This window comes from Apaloderma vittatum, unplaced genomic scaffold (genome assembly GCF_000703405.1).
Source record: "Apaloderma vittatum isolate BGI_N311 unplaced genomic scaffold, ASM70340v1 scaffold7782, whole genome shotgun sequence".
NCBI classification, from domain to species: Eukaryota; Metazoa; Chordata; class Aves; order Trogoniformes; family Trogonidae; genus Apaloderma; species Apaloderma vittatum.
This window is the reverse complement of record NW_009703027.1, coordinates 76,185-89,230: the sequence shown is the minus strand read 5'-3', so window position 1 is coordinate 89,230 and position 13,046 is coordinate 76,185. Positions and strand designations below refer to the sequence as shown.

Genomic DNA, 13,046 nt, shown 5'->3' with positions numbered 1-13,046 from the left:
ACTCGGTTATCACGATTTTAGCAGCCGGTGCGTGATAACGCACACAGCTTCAGTCCTTTTTTTTTTTCTTTTATATTTTTTAATTGCCTGTGACAAGGTTCGCTGAAAACAAGGGCTGGGGATTAAAACCGGTGTTTGAGCTGTAATGACTGAGTCTGGATCAGAGAAGAGTTTTGTGGTAAAATCGTAGAATTGTAAAGGTGGGAAAGGACCTTTGAGATCAAGTCCAACCTACAGCCCTACAGCACCCTAACACTGTCTCCTGAAGTGCCACATCCAGGTGTTTTTAAACACATCCAGGGATGGTGACGCAAAATGGCAACCCATTCCAGTGCTTCGCCACCCTTTCGGTGAAGAAGTTTTTCCTAATATCTAAACTTCCCCTGGTGCAACTTGTACCCGTTCCCTCTTGTCCTGTCACTATTCACTGGGGAGAAGAGGCCAACACCTGTCTCACTACAGCTGCCTTTCCGGGAGTTGTAGAGAGCGATAAGGTCTCCCCTCAGCCTCCTCTTCTCCAGGCTGAACAGCCTCGGCTCCCTAAGCCTCTCTTCATAATTCTTCCCCTCTAGTGTCCTAATCAGTCTGGTTGCCCTTCTCTGTACCTTCTCCAGCACCTCAATGTCCTTCCTGTACTGTGGAGCCCAGCACTGCTCACAGCACTCAAGGTGTGGCCTCACCAGTGCCCAGTACAGGGGGACAGGGAACGCGGGTGAGGGTGTGTTTGGAAGGAACCACTCATGGCCTGAAAAGTCAGGGGAATGGGAGGAAAAAGGATGCTGAAAGGGAGAACGGGCCAATCCCAGCTCCTCTGGGTGGGAAACTGCGAGAGCGGAGAGGAGGCTGCAAGGCAGCCACAGCTGCAGAAGGACTTGGGAAGGGGAGAACAAGCGTTTCAGGTGTGGGTGACGAGAGGGCTGCATGTGGATGTAATGAGATGCATGGAAAGAGTAAGAGGCAATAGGAGACTAAGGATGCAAAACAGTGAAAGCAGTAGAGAAGGCGTAAAATTAGAGAAAGATGAGAAGAAGGGACCTGCAACTTGATGATTGTGAATTTTCTCAGCTGAAAATGTAGAGTTCTCCCTCCCGTGTTTCCAAGTTTCATTAGCTTCAGGACACTGAGAGGTGATTTGTCATGAGCCTGTGACTATAGGCTGTGTGCTGTGGTTGGTGAGAAAAGGTGCTGAGCAGAGATGCAGCCTCTTCCAGGGAAGTCGGTTCTTTTTTTCCGCTCTGTGGTATGTAGGAGTGAGAGTATTAATAGTCCACTGTAACACTCGGCAGGATTCATGGCACAGGGTAGTTTTAAGGTGGAGTTTGAGGGTAGCTAGCACAGAGTGTAGAACAGGAATGCGTCTTAAATCTTGCAAATGGGTGGTGGAGGTAGACCTGTGTGTGTGGAGGGAGGGTGTCTAAGCAATTGTGAGTGCTGAACTCTAATAAGTGAGGTGGGGATAGTCTCTGAAGTCTTGGGAAATGAAGAGGAGCGGTTTCAAGCTGCCGTTGTAAAAAAAGAGGAGCTGACAGATGGAAGCATCATGGGTGGTATGTTAACGTAATGAGCTGGAAAAAAGCACTTTTCGGTGGTGTTCTGGTGGAGGTTAGCAGAGTGAGACTGTGCTCCTTGAGGACAGAGGAAAGCATGTTGCAGCAATCAAAATACAAGCTGACACGGCCATGGGGGGGGAGGTTAGCCGTTTTGGAAGCTTGTAAAAGACATATGGAGCCGTTAAAGCTTGAAGACCAAGAGGGTGATCTACACTGAAGATGGTACACAGGTTATGGATAAAGATTAAGGAAGCAGGTACAAAGTATGTGGTCTCCTGGCAAGGTGCAGTAGCATTCTGGACAGATTAACCCCATCAACTCCTTTTCAGAACTGCATTTGCTGGAAGTGATGCAGTTTTGCTATTCTGTTGTTTCCTAGGCATAGTGTTTGTATTTTGTCCATTCTTCAGTAGTCTCTTAAAAATCCGATTAAATTCCATGGAGGCCTTGTGGTTGTTGGCAAAGCCTCTTATGTATTATTTCAGCTGATATGAAAAATAAGATTTTGGACTAATATACTCATCCAACAATCTCCTTCTTGTTTTAAAAACTGTGTTGAAAGATTTTAACGTAATTATGACTCTTGTTTTAGAAATATTTATGGTTGTATCTTCTTAATGAATGGGGAAAAGAGTAAGTTTTCTCAGCTAGAGAATTAACTGGGTGATAGAAGTGCTGATGTCATTTTGCCCATTAACAATGTGAACTTTTTAAAGGTGAGTACTCTAGTAGATGCAGTAAGAAAAGGTTGTGAAGATGTCATTATACGGGGGGGGGGGAAAAGAAGTCGTGATTGTAGCAAGAATAATTTTCAGTAAGAAACCTCAGGCAGATCTATTAATACGCATTAACTTACAGATTAATACCTGTGATCAGAATCTGAACCGATGCTGTGAAATAATAGAATTGAACTCTGATATTCAAAAGCAGCTCTTCACGATCCTCAATGAAACATCTCGAGAAGGTAAATTAGTGCCCTATCTTATTACTAACACATTTCACATGTGCTATCTTTTCAAGCTCTAGCTCTTACTGTAAGTGGTCTTATAATTTCTTTATGTGGGCATTATGCAGGTGTGGAAACCATAAAAACTCGTCTCCTGCCGTGGCTAGGGAATTGTTCTTCTTGTGCGACTTCCGAAAAGCTCTTTGAAACCAACCTTTCTCTCATTCAGGTATGTAGGAAATTTTATTCTAATGGAATAGAACAATATGAATTTATACCTGCAGGAGAGCTTTAAGGACTTTCTGTTAATAATAGGCCCCCTCCCTGATTTTGCCTAATGAAATATGTCTAATGAAATATGTCCTTATGGAGACAACTGTGGAGAGAGCGGTGCTACTTCTGTCTCTCTCTCATTTTACATTTCTTTTGAAAGGAAAATCAAAGAGGTCGTTAAAGTTACTTTGAGCCTTCTAGGGCTTATGGTGTTTCACAATGAGTGACAATATGGAGCAGTTTGCTTTGTAAGAGAAGCCGTGTTCTTGTACTGCTTTCCCTTTCTAGGTGGAGAATTATGCTACTCTTAGATTTGTAAAGACATCATAGAAGTATTTATTCCATATCTCTATTAATGAAAAGCTGAAGGTGTGTATAGACTTTATGCACATATCTGTGAATTCCTTTCATTTTTCTGAAGAAAAAAAAATATCTTTGTTTAGTATTTGAGCATCATAATATCACCAGAAGGGAGGAAAAAAGTGCTCATGTCCATAATAATAGCACCACATACCTGACTTGGTGTTTGGAGTTAGTATGTATTTGATATTTACCAAAAGGGTTGTAGTACTAACAGCTTGGCAGAAAAGATAGAGCTGCTTCCAGAGCTGCTGCTTTGGAAGAAAAGAATGTTGGTTAATGCAGACTAAGGGAAAACACTGAAGGTCTCAAGATTTGACAGTGATATCTCCATGTTCTCTGACTTTTTACACCTCCTCTGTCAAAATCTTTCACAATCAAAATAAGGAAAATGAAAAGTGATAGCCCTTAAGAGTCAGGTTCTAGTGTATTATGGGAGTGTAGGGTTCCACCAAAAAAAAAAACAAAAAAAAAGAATAACAATCTTATTAAATGACAATACATCTGTTACACCAATTATGGGTTTGTCGTTGCATGTGACATTCAGAGTTTAATGAGAAGCCTGCTGCACATTTAATTCTGGTAGTATCGGGTAAATCTCTCTATTGTTAAAGACAAGGCTGCATGTGTAGTAATGTGGTTTCTAGAATGACCTCCTCTGTTCCAATAATGTTTTCTGTTACTTTGTGTACATGAATTCCCCAAAACTTTGCTTGAGTTAATGATACAGTCGGTCAGAAGAGGACTGGAAAAAACCCAAACAACAACATGTCTGCAAGAACGCTTTGTTCAGATGATGTGCATACAGGTAGTAAATATGCATGTGCAGACCTCCCGTGCTCTCTGTCATGAGGTGTAAAGGAAGAGAATATTTTTCGTAATATAATTGAATCTTTGTGTTCTTTGCCTGAGAGATATTGCTTATGTTTCTAGAAGGTATGCAATTTCTTCAGTTTTCAGTTGCTTTAGAAACGGTCCTTACTGAAGTGTTTAGAAATGTACGTGCTGATAATGCTGTACTACAATGCTGAACAATTCTGTGAGGAAGAACATTCAAATGTCATGATTTTGTGTTTTGTTGTAGGATTCAATTGAGAAAGAGAGGCAGCTCAGAGACCTGGCCAGCGATCAGAGTTTTCAACTGCAAGAGCTGCAGGAACAGCTGGCTTCAACTCGTCTACAGCTCAGCCATGTACAACAAGAGTAGGGGAATTAACTGGGTTTCTTTTTGGGTTTTGTGTTATTCAACAAGCCGTATTTTTCCTTTTGACATCTAAATACTGATGGAGACTTGTATAATGTTTCATTTCTGGCTTAAAATCAGAGCTTCAAAGTGCATCCAGGCTTTGGATTGTCCAAAGTGGGGTACAAATAATACAGTCATATCTGCATCTATAAATTGACTTCCTAGGTTTTGCTTCTGGCATAGGAGTTGGAAAACATGCCAGCATTCTAAATAAAAGGGTTTTGTACAGTGCATGACCTGTCAATGAACTGTTCTGTGCTGAGCAAACCTTAATAAAAATCAATGGAGTAGCTATAGTGCAACCCTTACGACATATTGTAGGCCCTTCAGTAATTAGTTATGGCATGTAATTGGCATGTGAACGTCTAAGAAGATCAAAACCGCTGGGTTAAGACAGAGGAAGAAAGAGAGAAAGATTCTCGAATAAGTGACAAGGACTGAACAGTTTTTGTCCAGTTGCATGAAACACGTTTTGTGGAGTACTGCAATCTCAAAATGGCTTAATTGCTTCAGAAACAAATTTGTGCAGTTAGTGCCAGTTCCAGGGCCATTTCAGAGGCAACTCGAAGTGATAGACGCTTTCTCATGTGTTCTGTTAGCCTGAGAACAATGAATGTTCATGGTCCTTGGGTCAGCACAATAAGTGATGTAACTTAATGCTCTTACTAAGTGTTTCCAAGCATATAAAATTCTCAGAATAGCTGGATTAAAGAAGTTCAACAGAATGTTTCATCCTGTATCCTAATCTTGCAGATGTCTCCTGCTTTCATAGAACTGTAGAATCACGGAAAGATTTGTGTTGGAAGGGACCATCAAAGAATCAACCCCTCTGCTGTTGAGAGGGACATCTTCCACTGGATGACGTAGCTCAAAGATCAAATCAACCTGGCCTTGAATGCTTCAAGGGATGGGGCACACACAACTTCTGGGCAACTTGTTCCAATGTCTCACCACCCTCATCATAAAGAATTTCTTCTTTATATCCAATCTAAATGTTCTCTCCTTGAGTTTAAAATCATTACCCCTTGTCCTATAACTAGGATGGGGGTAAAAAATAACATCACTATCTTTCTTATAAGCACCCTTTAAGTATTGAAAGGCTGCAGTAAGGTCTCACTAAAGCCTTCTCTTCTCCAAGCTGAACAATTCCAATTTTCTCAGCCTTTCTTCATATCTTTCTTGCGCTTGGCACTCCAGAGCAGCACTCCAGGTGGGGTCTCATGGAAGGGGAGCAGAGGAGGAGAATCACCTCCATCGACCGGCTGGCTGTACTTCTTTTTATGGAGCCCAGTTGGCTTTTTTGGCTGTGAACACACATTGCCAGTTCACTTCTAGTTTTTCATCTACCACCATCTCCAAGTCCTTCTCCACAGGGCTGCTCTTAATCTGTTTTTTTTTTTTTTTTCCTCTAGTCTGTACTGATACTACTGATTACCCTGACCCAGGTGCATCACCTTGCACTTGGCCTAGTTGAACTTAAGGAGATTCACATGGACTAGCTCCTCAAGTGTGTCAAAGTCCCTCTGAATGGCATCCCTCAGATGTATCAGCTTGCTGAGGGTGCACTTAAACCTGCTGTCAGTGTCCTTAATAAAGATACTGATCAGTACCACTCCCGGTACAGACCCATGACGGAAGCCACTTGTCACTGATCTCTGTTTGGACATTGAGGTGTTGATTCCAACCCTTTGGATACAGCCATCCAGCCAATTCCTTGTCCTTCCATCAAATCCATGTCTTCAATTTAGAGACAAGGATGTTGTGTCAAAAGGCCTTGCAGAAGGCAAGAGAGATTACATCACTTGTCCTTCCCTTATTCACCAGCACATATTAACATGTTATGTCTCATCTTGGATGAATGTGGGCATTCTAATTTTTTACTTTTAAAGAAATCTCTTGAGTTGACTCTGAGGAAGTTAAAGATCAATGCATCCCCCTGAAAAGAAGATAAGATGGCAAAAATGTCTTTGATCTTGCAGCACACATTAGGTATCAAAAGTAACAAGATGGGACAGAGGACCCCACAATGATTGGAAGACAAGAAAGGTTTTTGTTCTTGACACTTCAACTAGTTTGCCAGAATTAGGTATTCTTGCAAAATAATTCCAGCCTTGAAGGTTTAATAAGTAAAGGAGTTATTTTCTGTTGATGTTTCTAACTATAGTGAAGAATTATGGGAGATTAGTGGATCTTATTGATGTATATAACTGAAGGAAGGGTGTAAAGAAGACAGAGCCAGGTGACTTCCAGTGGTGCCCAGTGACAGGACCAGAGGCAGTGAGAATAGACTGAAACACAGGAGGTTCTCCCTGAATGTCAGGAAACCCCTTTTTTTCTGTGAGGATGATTGATCCGTGGCACAAGTTGCCCAGGGAGGTGGTGGAGTCTTCATCCTTATTGATAGTCAGAAGCTAGCTGGACATTGTCCTGGGCAACTGGCTCTGGGTGGCCCTGCTTGAGTAGGGGCATTGGACCAGATGACCTCCAGAGGTCCCTTCCAGCCTCAAACATTTTTTGGTTTGGGCATATATAAATGTTGATTTAGTGGTGACAAGTTTCATCCTATGCTTCTCTGTGGACAGAAAGAAATTATCTGATGAGCTGAAGAAAAGTGTTGGATGCTCAAGGTGGCAGTACAAGGATAGTCACTAATACAGATTGAACATGTGACAGTTTGTAGTACAAGAAAAAGTAGTTTTGGGCTACCTCTTGAAAGAAGTGGGAAATCAGTGGTAAAGCTTTTGTACAATTTTGTGGGCTACATTTCTCTTTGTGGTCAGGTCAGAGAACTATTGGCTGTGGTAGAAGTCTGGAAGGCGAAGGGTTGGGAAGAGGTAATTCAAGCAGAGATGAAGTAATGTGTGAAAGTTTCAGAACTGATCCCTTTGAGGTGATGCAGTGCGGAGTTGTGATTGGGTAGCTGTTGGTGGGCAGGGGACAGGTGTGGGAGAAAGAAAATTCATGTTCCAAGATACCCCACCTACGGACAGTGAAGTAATTCCGAGCACTGGTAGTTGGTGAAGTTGATGGAGAGATTGGAATTGAGCCTTAATGAAAAATAATAGTTCATTGGAAAATAATTTTGTTATTGCATAGTCAGATAAGACTTTTTATAAGCTATTTGTTTGCTGGTAGACTGCTCAAAGCCTACTGAGATTGTTTTCATATGTTGAATTGTTATGGACTTGTTATGCTTAAACAGTTGGTTTGTCATATTAAATGCTCTGAAAGAATCTCTACCTTTACCATGAAAGTTGTTAATTTTTGCATTCTGGCAAAAACTCAGTTGGCTCTTGAAAACACAAAGACCAAACCAGCCACTACTCTTTTGGCAGTGGGAGATGAAATTATTCAGCTAAGAGCAGCATAAGAAAAATTGAATCTTGAGGTATTTGTGGCAGAAAGCATCCAGAGACAGTCTGTCATTTGCCTGAGTGGGTTCTGTTTATGCTATAGTGTCCCATGGTATAGCAAAAAATAGGTCTAGTTCCTTAATATCCTGTGGCTTTGTTTCTTGCTGTTGTAGGAAGAATCATAGAACAATTCAGGTTTGAAAAGACCCTTGGGATCATCGAGTCCAACCATTAACCCTACACTACAAGGTCACTCCTGAACCATATCACACAACACCTCATCTAAATGACACTTGAACACATCCAGGGATGGCGACTCAACCACCTCCCCAGGCAGTCTATTCCAGTGTCTGACCACTCTTTCTGTGAAGAATTTCTTCCTAATGTCCAGCCTAAACTTGCCCTGTTGCAACTTGCAACCATTCCCCCTGAGAAAGTGAATTAGCATAAGCAGGTCCATGTGAGAAGAACCCTTATGCCTGAGCTTCTATCCTTTTTTTTTTTCCTTTTTTTTCCCCCCTTTAGGATAGAAGGATTACTTTGAAGCTAACACCTTGATAGCATTTGTATCTTGTAGATGAAGTCAAATAGAGAACCATATTCTGAATGTAGCTGGGAACTATTGCTCACAATTTGCTATGATGCTCTTTGGAAGTAGTGTGTGTGAAATAAAAGACACTTCAGTCTGTCTATCTTTATACACCTTTGTCTTTTAGCTTTGTGATCTCTCAGCAGTGAGAAAAAGACCATAAATAATTGCTTTAAAATTGCTTTAAAACAATAGCTGCAGCTTTTCCTAACCTGGCCAGAAGGACAGTCTTTCCTCTTCACACATGTGTTGGCATTATGACCTCTGGTCCTCTTAGTCAGCCTGCACCTTAACGTGCCAGGACAGGAAGCTTGGCAGTTGATAGGTGTTACACCTTTTGTTCGTTCAGATCCTCAAAAATCTCACCAGGGTCCTTCAGTAAAGAAAAACAGGCTTAATACCTCCAAAATTAGTAAGCAGCACCCATTTTTCTTTTATTATTTGTTTTTTCTTTTGCAAAGAGGAAAACAATAGTAATCGAGAGGTGGCGTCCCTGCCCATGACAGGGAGGTTGGACTAGGTGATCTCTAAGGTCCCTTCCAGCCTAGGCCATTCTATGATGATGACGAATACTTGTGTTGGGAGGGAAAGCAGGAATGTTGGGATACTTTCTAACCTTAAGTAAGAGTAAATGACAGAACAGAAACTTTCTTAACTGTTTGTCTGTCAGTGTTTAAGAAACACTGCTTCTCTTGGGGAGAGCAGGAGAGGAATCATTAGCTTTTGGTATTACTTTGGGAATGTCATTGGTGGTATCCTTTGACTGACTGGTATATTCTAGCAAAGAACCCAAGGACGTGATAGAAGAAAATGCTTAGAGTCTTAAACTGCAGGAAAGAAAACTGAGCTGGTTTAGTTAACATCTTATGTGTGAGAAAGGAGCCAATTTCTTTCTTAGGCCTCAATCTGAGGAGACCAAATGTTAACCAGTGATCTCTCCTGTAACCTAAAGTACAGTGTATTCAGTCTCCTGCCACAGCACACTTTTATGTTTTAAAGTGCAATTAAGATTATGCTTTTTAAAAACTCTTGATTTCCCTGTATTTCAGAATAAGGAGCTTGTTCAATTTTTCTCCTCTTTTTTCTGTTCTTTTTGTTTGATAATGAGGATTAATTGATGGATGGTTTGCATTGGTAGAATTATGTCTTGTGACTGACTTTACTCTGTGTGATTAAGTCTGAAGACTTCCTGTGCTCAAGAGAAAGACACTTTGAGGAAGTTAGATCGTCTGAATGACTATGAGCAGCAGATTCAGATACTGCGGGATGAAATTTCTATCCTGGATGCCCGAAATTCTGTTCTTCAGAGCAGGTAGAGGTATTATTCAGAGAAGTCACTGAATCAGAGAAATTGTTTGTGTTGGATACCATGAATTCCCTCCTCAATTGATACTAAAGTATAAACAAAAGCTAAGCTTTTATAATTACTTTGATACTGTATCACCGCAGAGCAGAACTTGTATTCTCAGTTGTTTGACTTTACAGCTCTCCAGTGGCACTAAAGAAGAACAAATCTTCAAAGTATTACTAGTTAAAAGTGTACTTCCTCATCACAAAATGCTTGGCTGTACACAAAGTGCTGTACACAAAATGCTTGGCTGTAATTTGAAGAATTACTTTAATTTTATTGCTCAGGCTCCAGTCCATAAAATATATTGACACAAATGCCTTCACATTAGACTAACCAGCTGTGGCTTTACTTCTTTAATTATGTTGGCTCAAAATCTCAGCTTACCCCGGTAATAATTAAAGCGACACAAAACCGTGCGCTAGGCAAAAGTGTCAGAGAATGGAGAAATGACCTCACGCTTCTTGACGTGTCTCTCGTAGGCTTGCACGGAGCCGCTCTCCTTCCCCGAGGCGCACTGAGATCAAGTCACTTAGTTCATTTCCCCTGAGGAGCAGCTCTCCTGGCCGAGCCAAGCGTACGAATGCTTCGCGTCGCGCCTGCCTGGTAGCTCGCTTCAGTAACATCTATGCTGAAGAGCGTTTGGATGCAGAGAACCTTTTGAGTACATACATCAGCGACCTTGAGAAGGTGCAGAGGATAATATACATTGCAGCTGTGGTAAGAAAAAGATAATATTCCATGTTTTATGGTTCAGAAGTGTTTTATAAAATATTGTGACTGGATTGGATTAAATTGTATGTAAATCAGCATTTCTGTGAAGTATGGAGAAGAAAACCTCTTTTCTTTATTCCCTTTTGGTTTTCCTTTCTTTCCCTCACACTTTTACACTGAACTCTCAATTTAATATCTTTTTCTGACTGTCCTGTCCCAGCATTTGAACAGGGTCAGTGATCTGCATACAGCACCTGTGCTAAAAGGAGTGCATAAGAGACCAAATGGTTCTGAAAGGTAGATGATTCTTGCACAAAACAATACAACCTCGTTTGTTTCAATTGTACTACATGTTGGAACACTGGAAGTCCTTCCGTATCATGCTTCCCTCTTGCCTGTAGCAGTGTGCAAAGTGTTCTCATTTTATAGGGTCCATTGAAATTGCCTAGATCCCTTACCTTTATTTGAGCTCAGTGTGAAGAAGTTTATTTTCATTTTTCTGTACTTAATCTTTTCTGTAAAATTGATGTAGTACATACCTGTGTCAGAGAGGCAATGTGTCTCTCGACGTGTTTGATCCCAAGCACATTTAACTTCCTGAAGTTTTTTTTCTCACAACTGTCATTCAGTTTACAAACTCCAATTCCACCTTTCCTCTCGACAGACAAGAGGTGCGCCTGTCTGACATGTTAGGCTGTGACATGTAAAATGCTATTGCTGAATTCTGCTCTTGATATCTTTGAATGTGATTCTGTTGATTGTGGGTGTGTGATGAAACACTACATAAAAATAGAAGGTTAGGTGGGAAACTTTTCAGTCCTGTCTTCTGCAAATAAATCGCACTCGATTTAATCACAGAAGTCCTCCCAGATGAGTGCTTTTAGCTTTTGCTTTTACAGAAGGGTTTTATATTCCTTCTTACAATGATGATACTGGGCTAAGTTTATCCTCTCAGATAACTAGATGCTCTTTATGTTTGCAGGAGTCCTTTCGTGCAGCGAAGATGGCCTACAGGAAGTTCAGAATACGTGTAAGAGAGACTCTGTCTCTAGGTCACTCGGGGCCTGAGTCACTTGAAGACACTGTCCTGGATTATATTGTTCGCCATGACGATCTATATGATGTTCAAGCCAGTGTCAATGTGAGTCACAATGTTCATCTATTTCAGTAGCTGATAAGTTCAGACTGCATACTGGAAGGGCTTTGCAACCTGAAGAAGGGGGAGGGGTTAAAAAAAGAGTAAATCGTGTGGATTTTATGTCTTATAGCAGTTTATTTTCCAAAATAATAGTGTGGTATTACTCAGTAATCACTTGTTTTATTTGCCTGTGGCTACAATGTATCTGTCTGCCAGAATAATATTTTCAGCAAGATACAATGTAATTGTTTTAATCAACTGTAATAATTGTAATGGAAATTTAATATTAAATATTAATATTTTTCTTAAATTCTGTGCTCTACTGAAAAAACTGCATCTCCCTCTAAGATTGATGACAGTGATGCAGCTCGTACTTTATTTCTAAAATAACAGCACATTCTTTCTGAAGTTACTGCTTTCAGGAATAGCCTAAGAGAACATTGCAGGGAACTTCTGATACTTCAAATGTAGAAAGCTGAGAGGCTTATTTAGGAGGAATTTCCACACTTGTCTGTGAATAACAGTTAGCGAGCTTCCATTGTGTTTATTTTCAGGAAGTAATTCGCTCCATGAACATCAACCCAAAAATTTCATTTCCACCACAAATTGATTTCATTGTGATCAGCACTTTGATTCGAGAGTTGTGCCTTGTGGCCTTTTCAATGCAGACACTAGTTCCTCCTCTTGATATTGCCTTTGGTACTGACGGAGAACTTTTCAGTGAAATGAGGTAAGAACTCTTTTTGTTTTCAGTCACATTCTTGCTATTAAAAAAATCATGAGGTTATACAGTCTACTTCTTTAGTAATTAATATAAAAGTTTAGGATTGCTACGCATTACATGGGGCAAATATTGCTGGTCTGCAGTGAATTTGGTCTTTAAGGTTTATGATAGTGTGTAAATGCCAGCATGTGGACTACTGTTAACATCTCTCTTTAACGAACAGCAGAGCAATTTTCTGCATAAACTACAGTCTCTAGAGCATATTTAATTTATCCTTTAAGAGGAAAATTATCATCAGCCTTTCTTTCCCTGTTAAGTCTCTGTCTGCCTCTAGGGTTTAGAAAATGTACATCTCTGTTCCTCCCTTATGGCCCATTTTGTAAAAGTCAAGCTGGCAGTTGGTGTCTGATAGCAGGATCACCAACGTGTGTGCTGTGACTTCCAGGCTGTGGCTTCTGTGTGCTTAATACACTTCCATCTCTTCTGGTTAAGTGCTGAACAAAAAGGAAAATGCCTTTTAAAAATGGGAGTTTTGTTTAAGAAATGAACACCATAACATAGTTTTTTCTTTTTTTCTGTAGAGTCAGGACTGGTTGCTCTGTTAGCTGGCAGGGAACTATAGGGTACTTCCATGCCTTCAAGAAAACTAGTGGGACTGATAGCTCAGGAAAAGTGCTCTCAAAAGCAAGAAAACCACAGCAATAAGGAGGTTGCTAATAATAATTTAAAATAGAGCAGAACCAAGATGGGGAAGAGCTTACGAATCCAAGGAGAGAAGTAGAGAAGACCAAAGTAGCCCTTCAGC

At 40.7% G+C, this 13,046-nt stretch overlaps 1 protein-coding gene across 1 annotated transcript in view; it reads left to right on the top strand.

Moving 5' to 3' along the window:
• Nucleotides 1-2,408: 2,408 nt before the first annotated feature.
• The window catches only part of SPATA18 (spermatogenesis associated 18), a gene marked incomplete at its 5' end in the record, with an annotated part of 16,961 nt that continues 6,323 nt past the window's right edge, over nt 2,409-13,046 (top strand). Inside the window, 7 exons of the mRNA XM_009864452.1 lie at nt 2,409-2,514; nt 2,610-2,725; nt 4,214-4,332; nt 9,495-9,629; nt 10,148-10,385; nt 11,362-11,520; nt 12,072-12,247. Coding sequence (XP_009862754.1) covers nt 2,409-2,514; nt 2,610-2,725; nt 4,214-4,332; nt 9,495-9,629; nt 10,148-10,385; nt 11,362-11,520; nt 12,072-12,247 — 1,049 coding nt within the window. The remainder of the gene's footprint in view (nt 2,515-2,609; nt 2,726-4,213; nt 4,333-9,494; nt 9,630-10,147; nt 10,386-11,361; nt 11,521-12,071; nt 12,248-13,046) is intronic.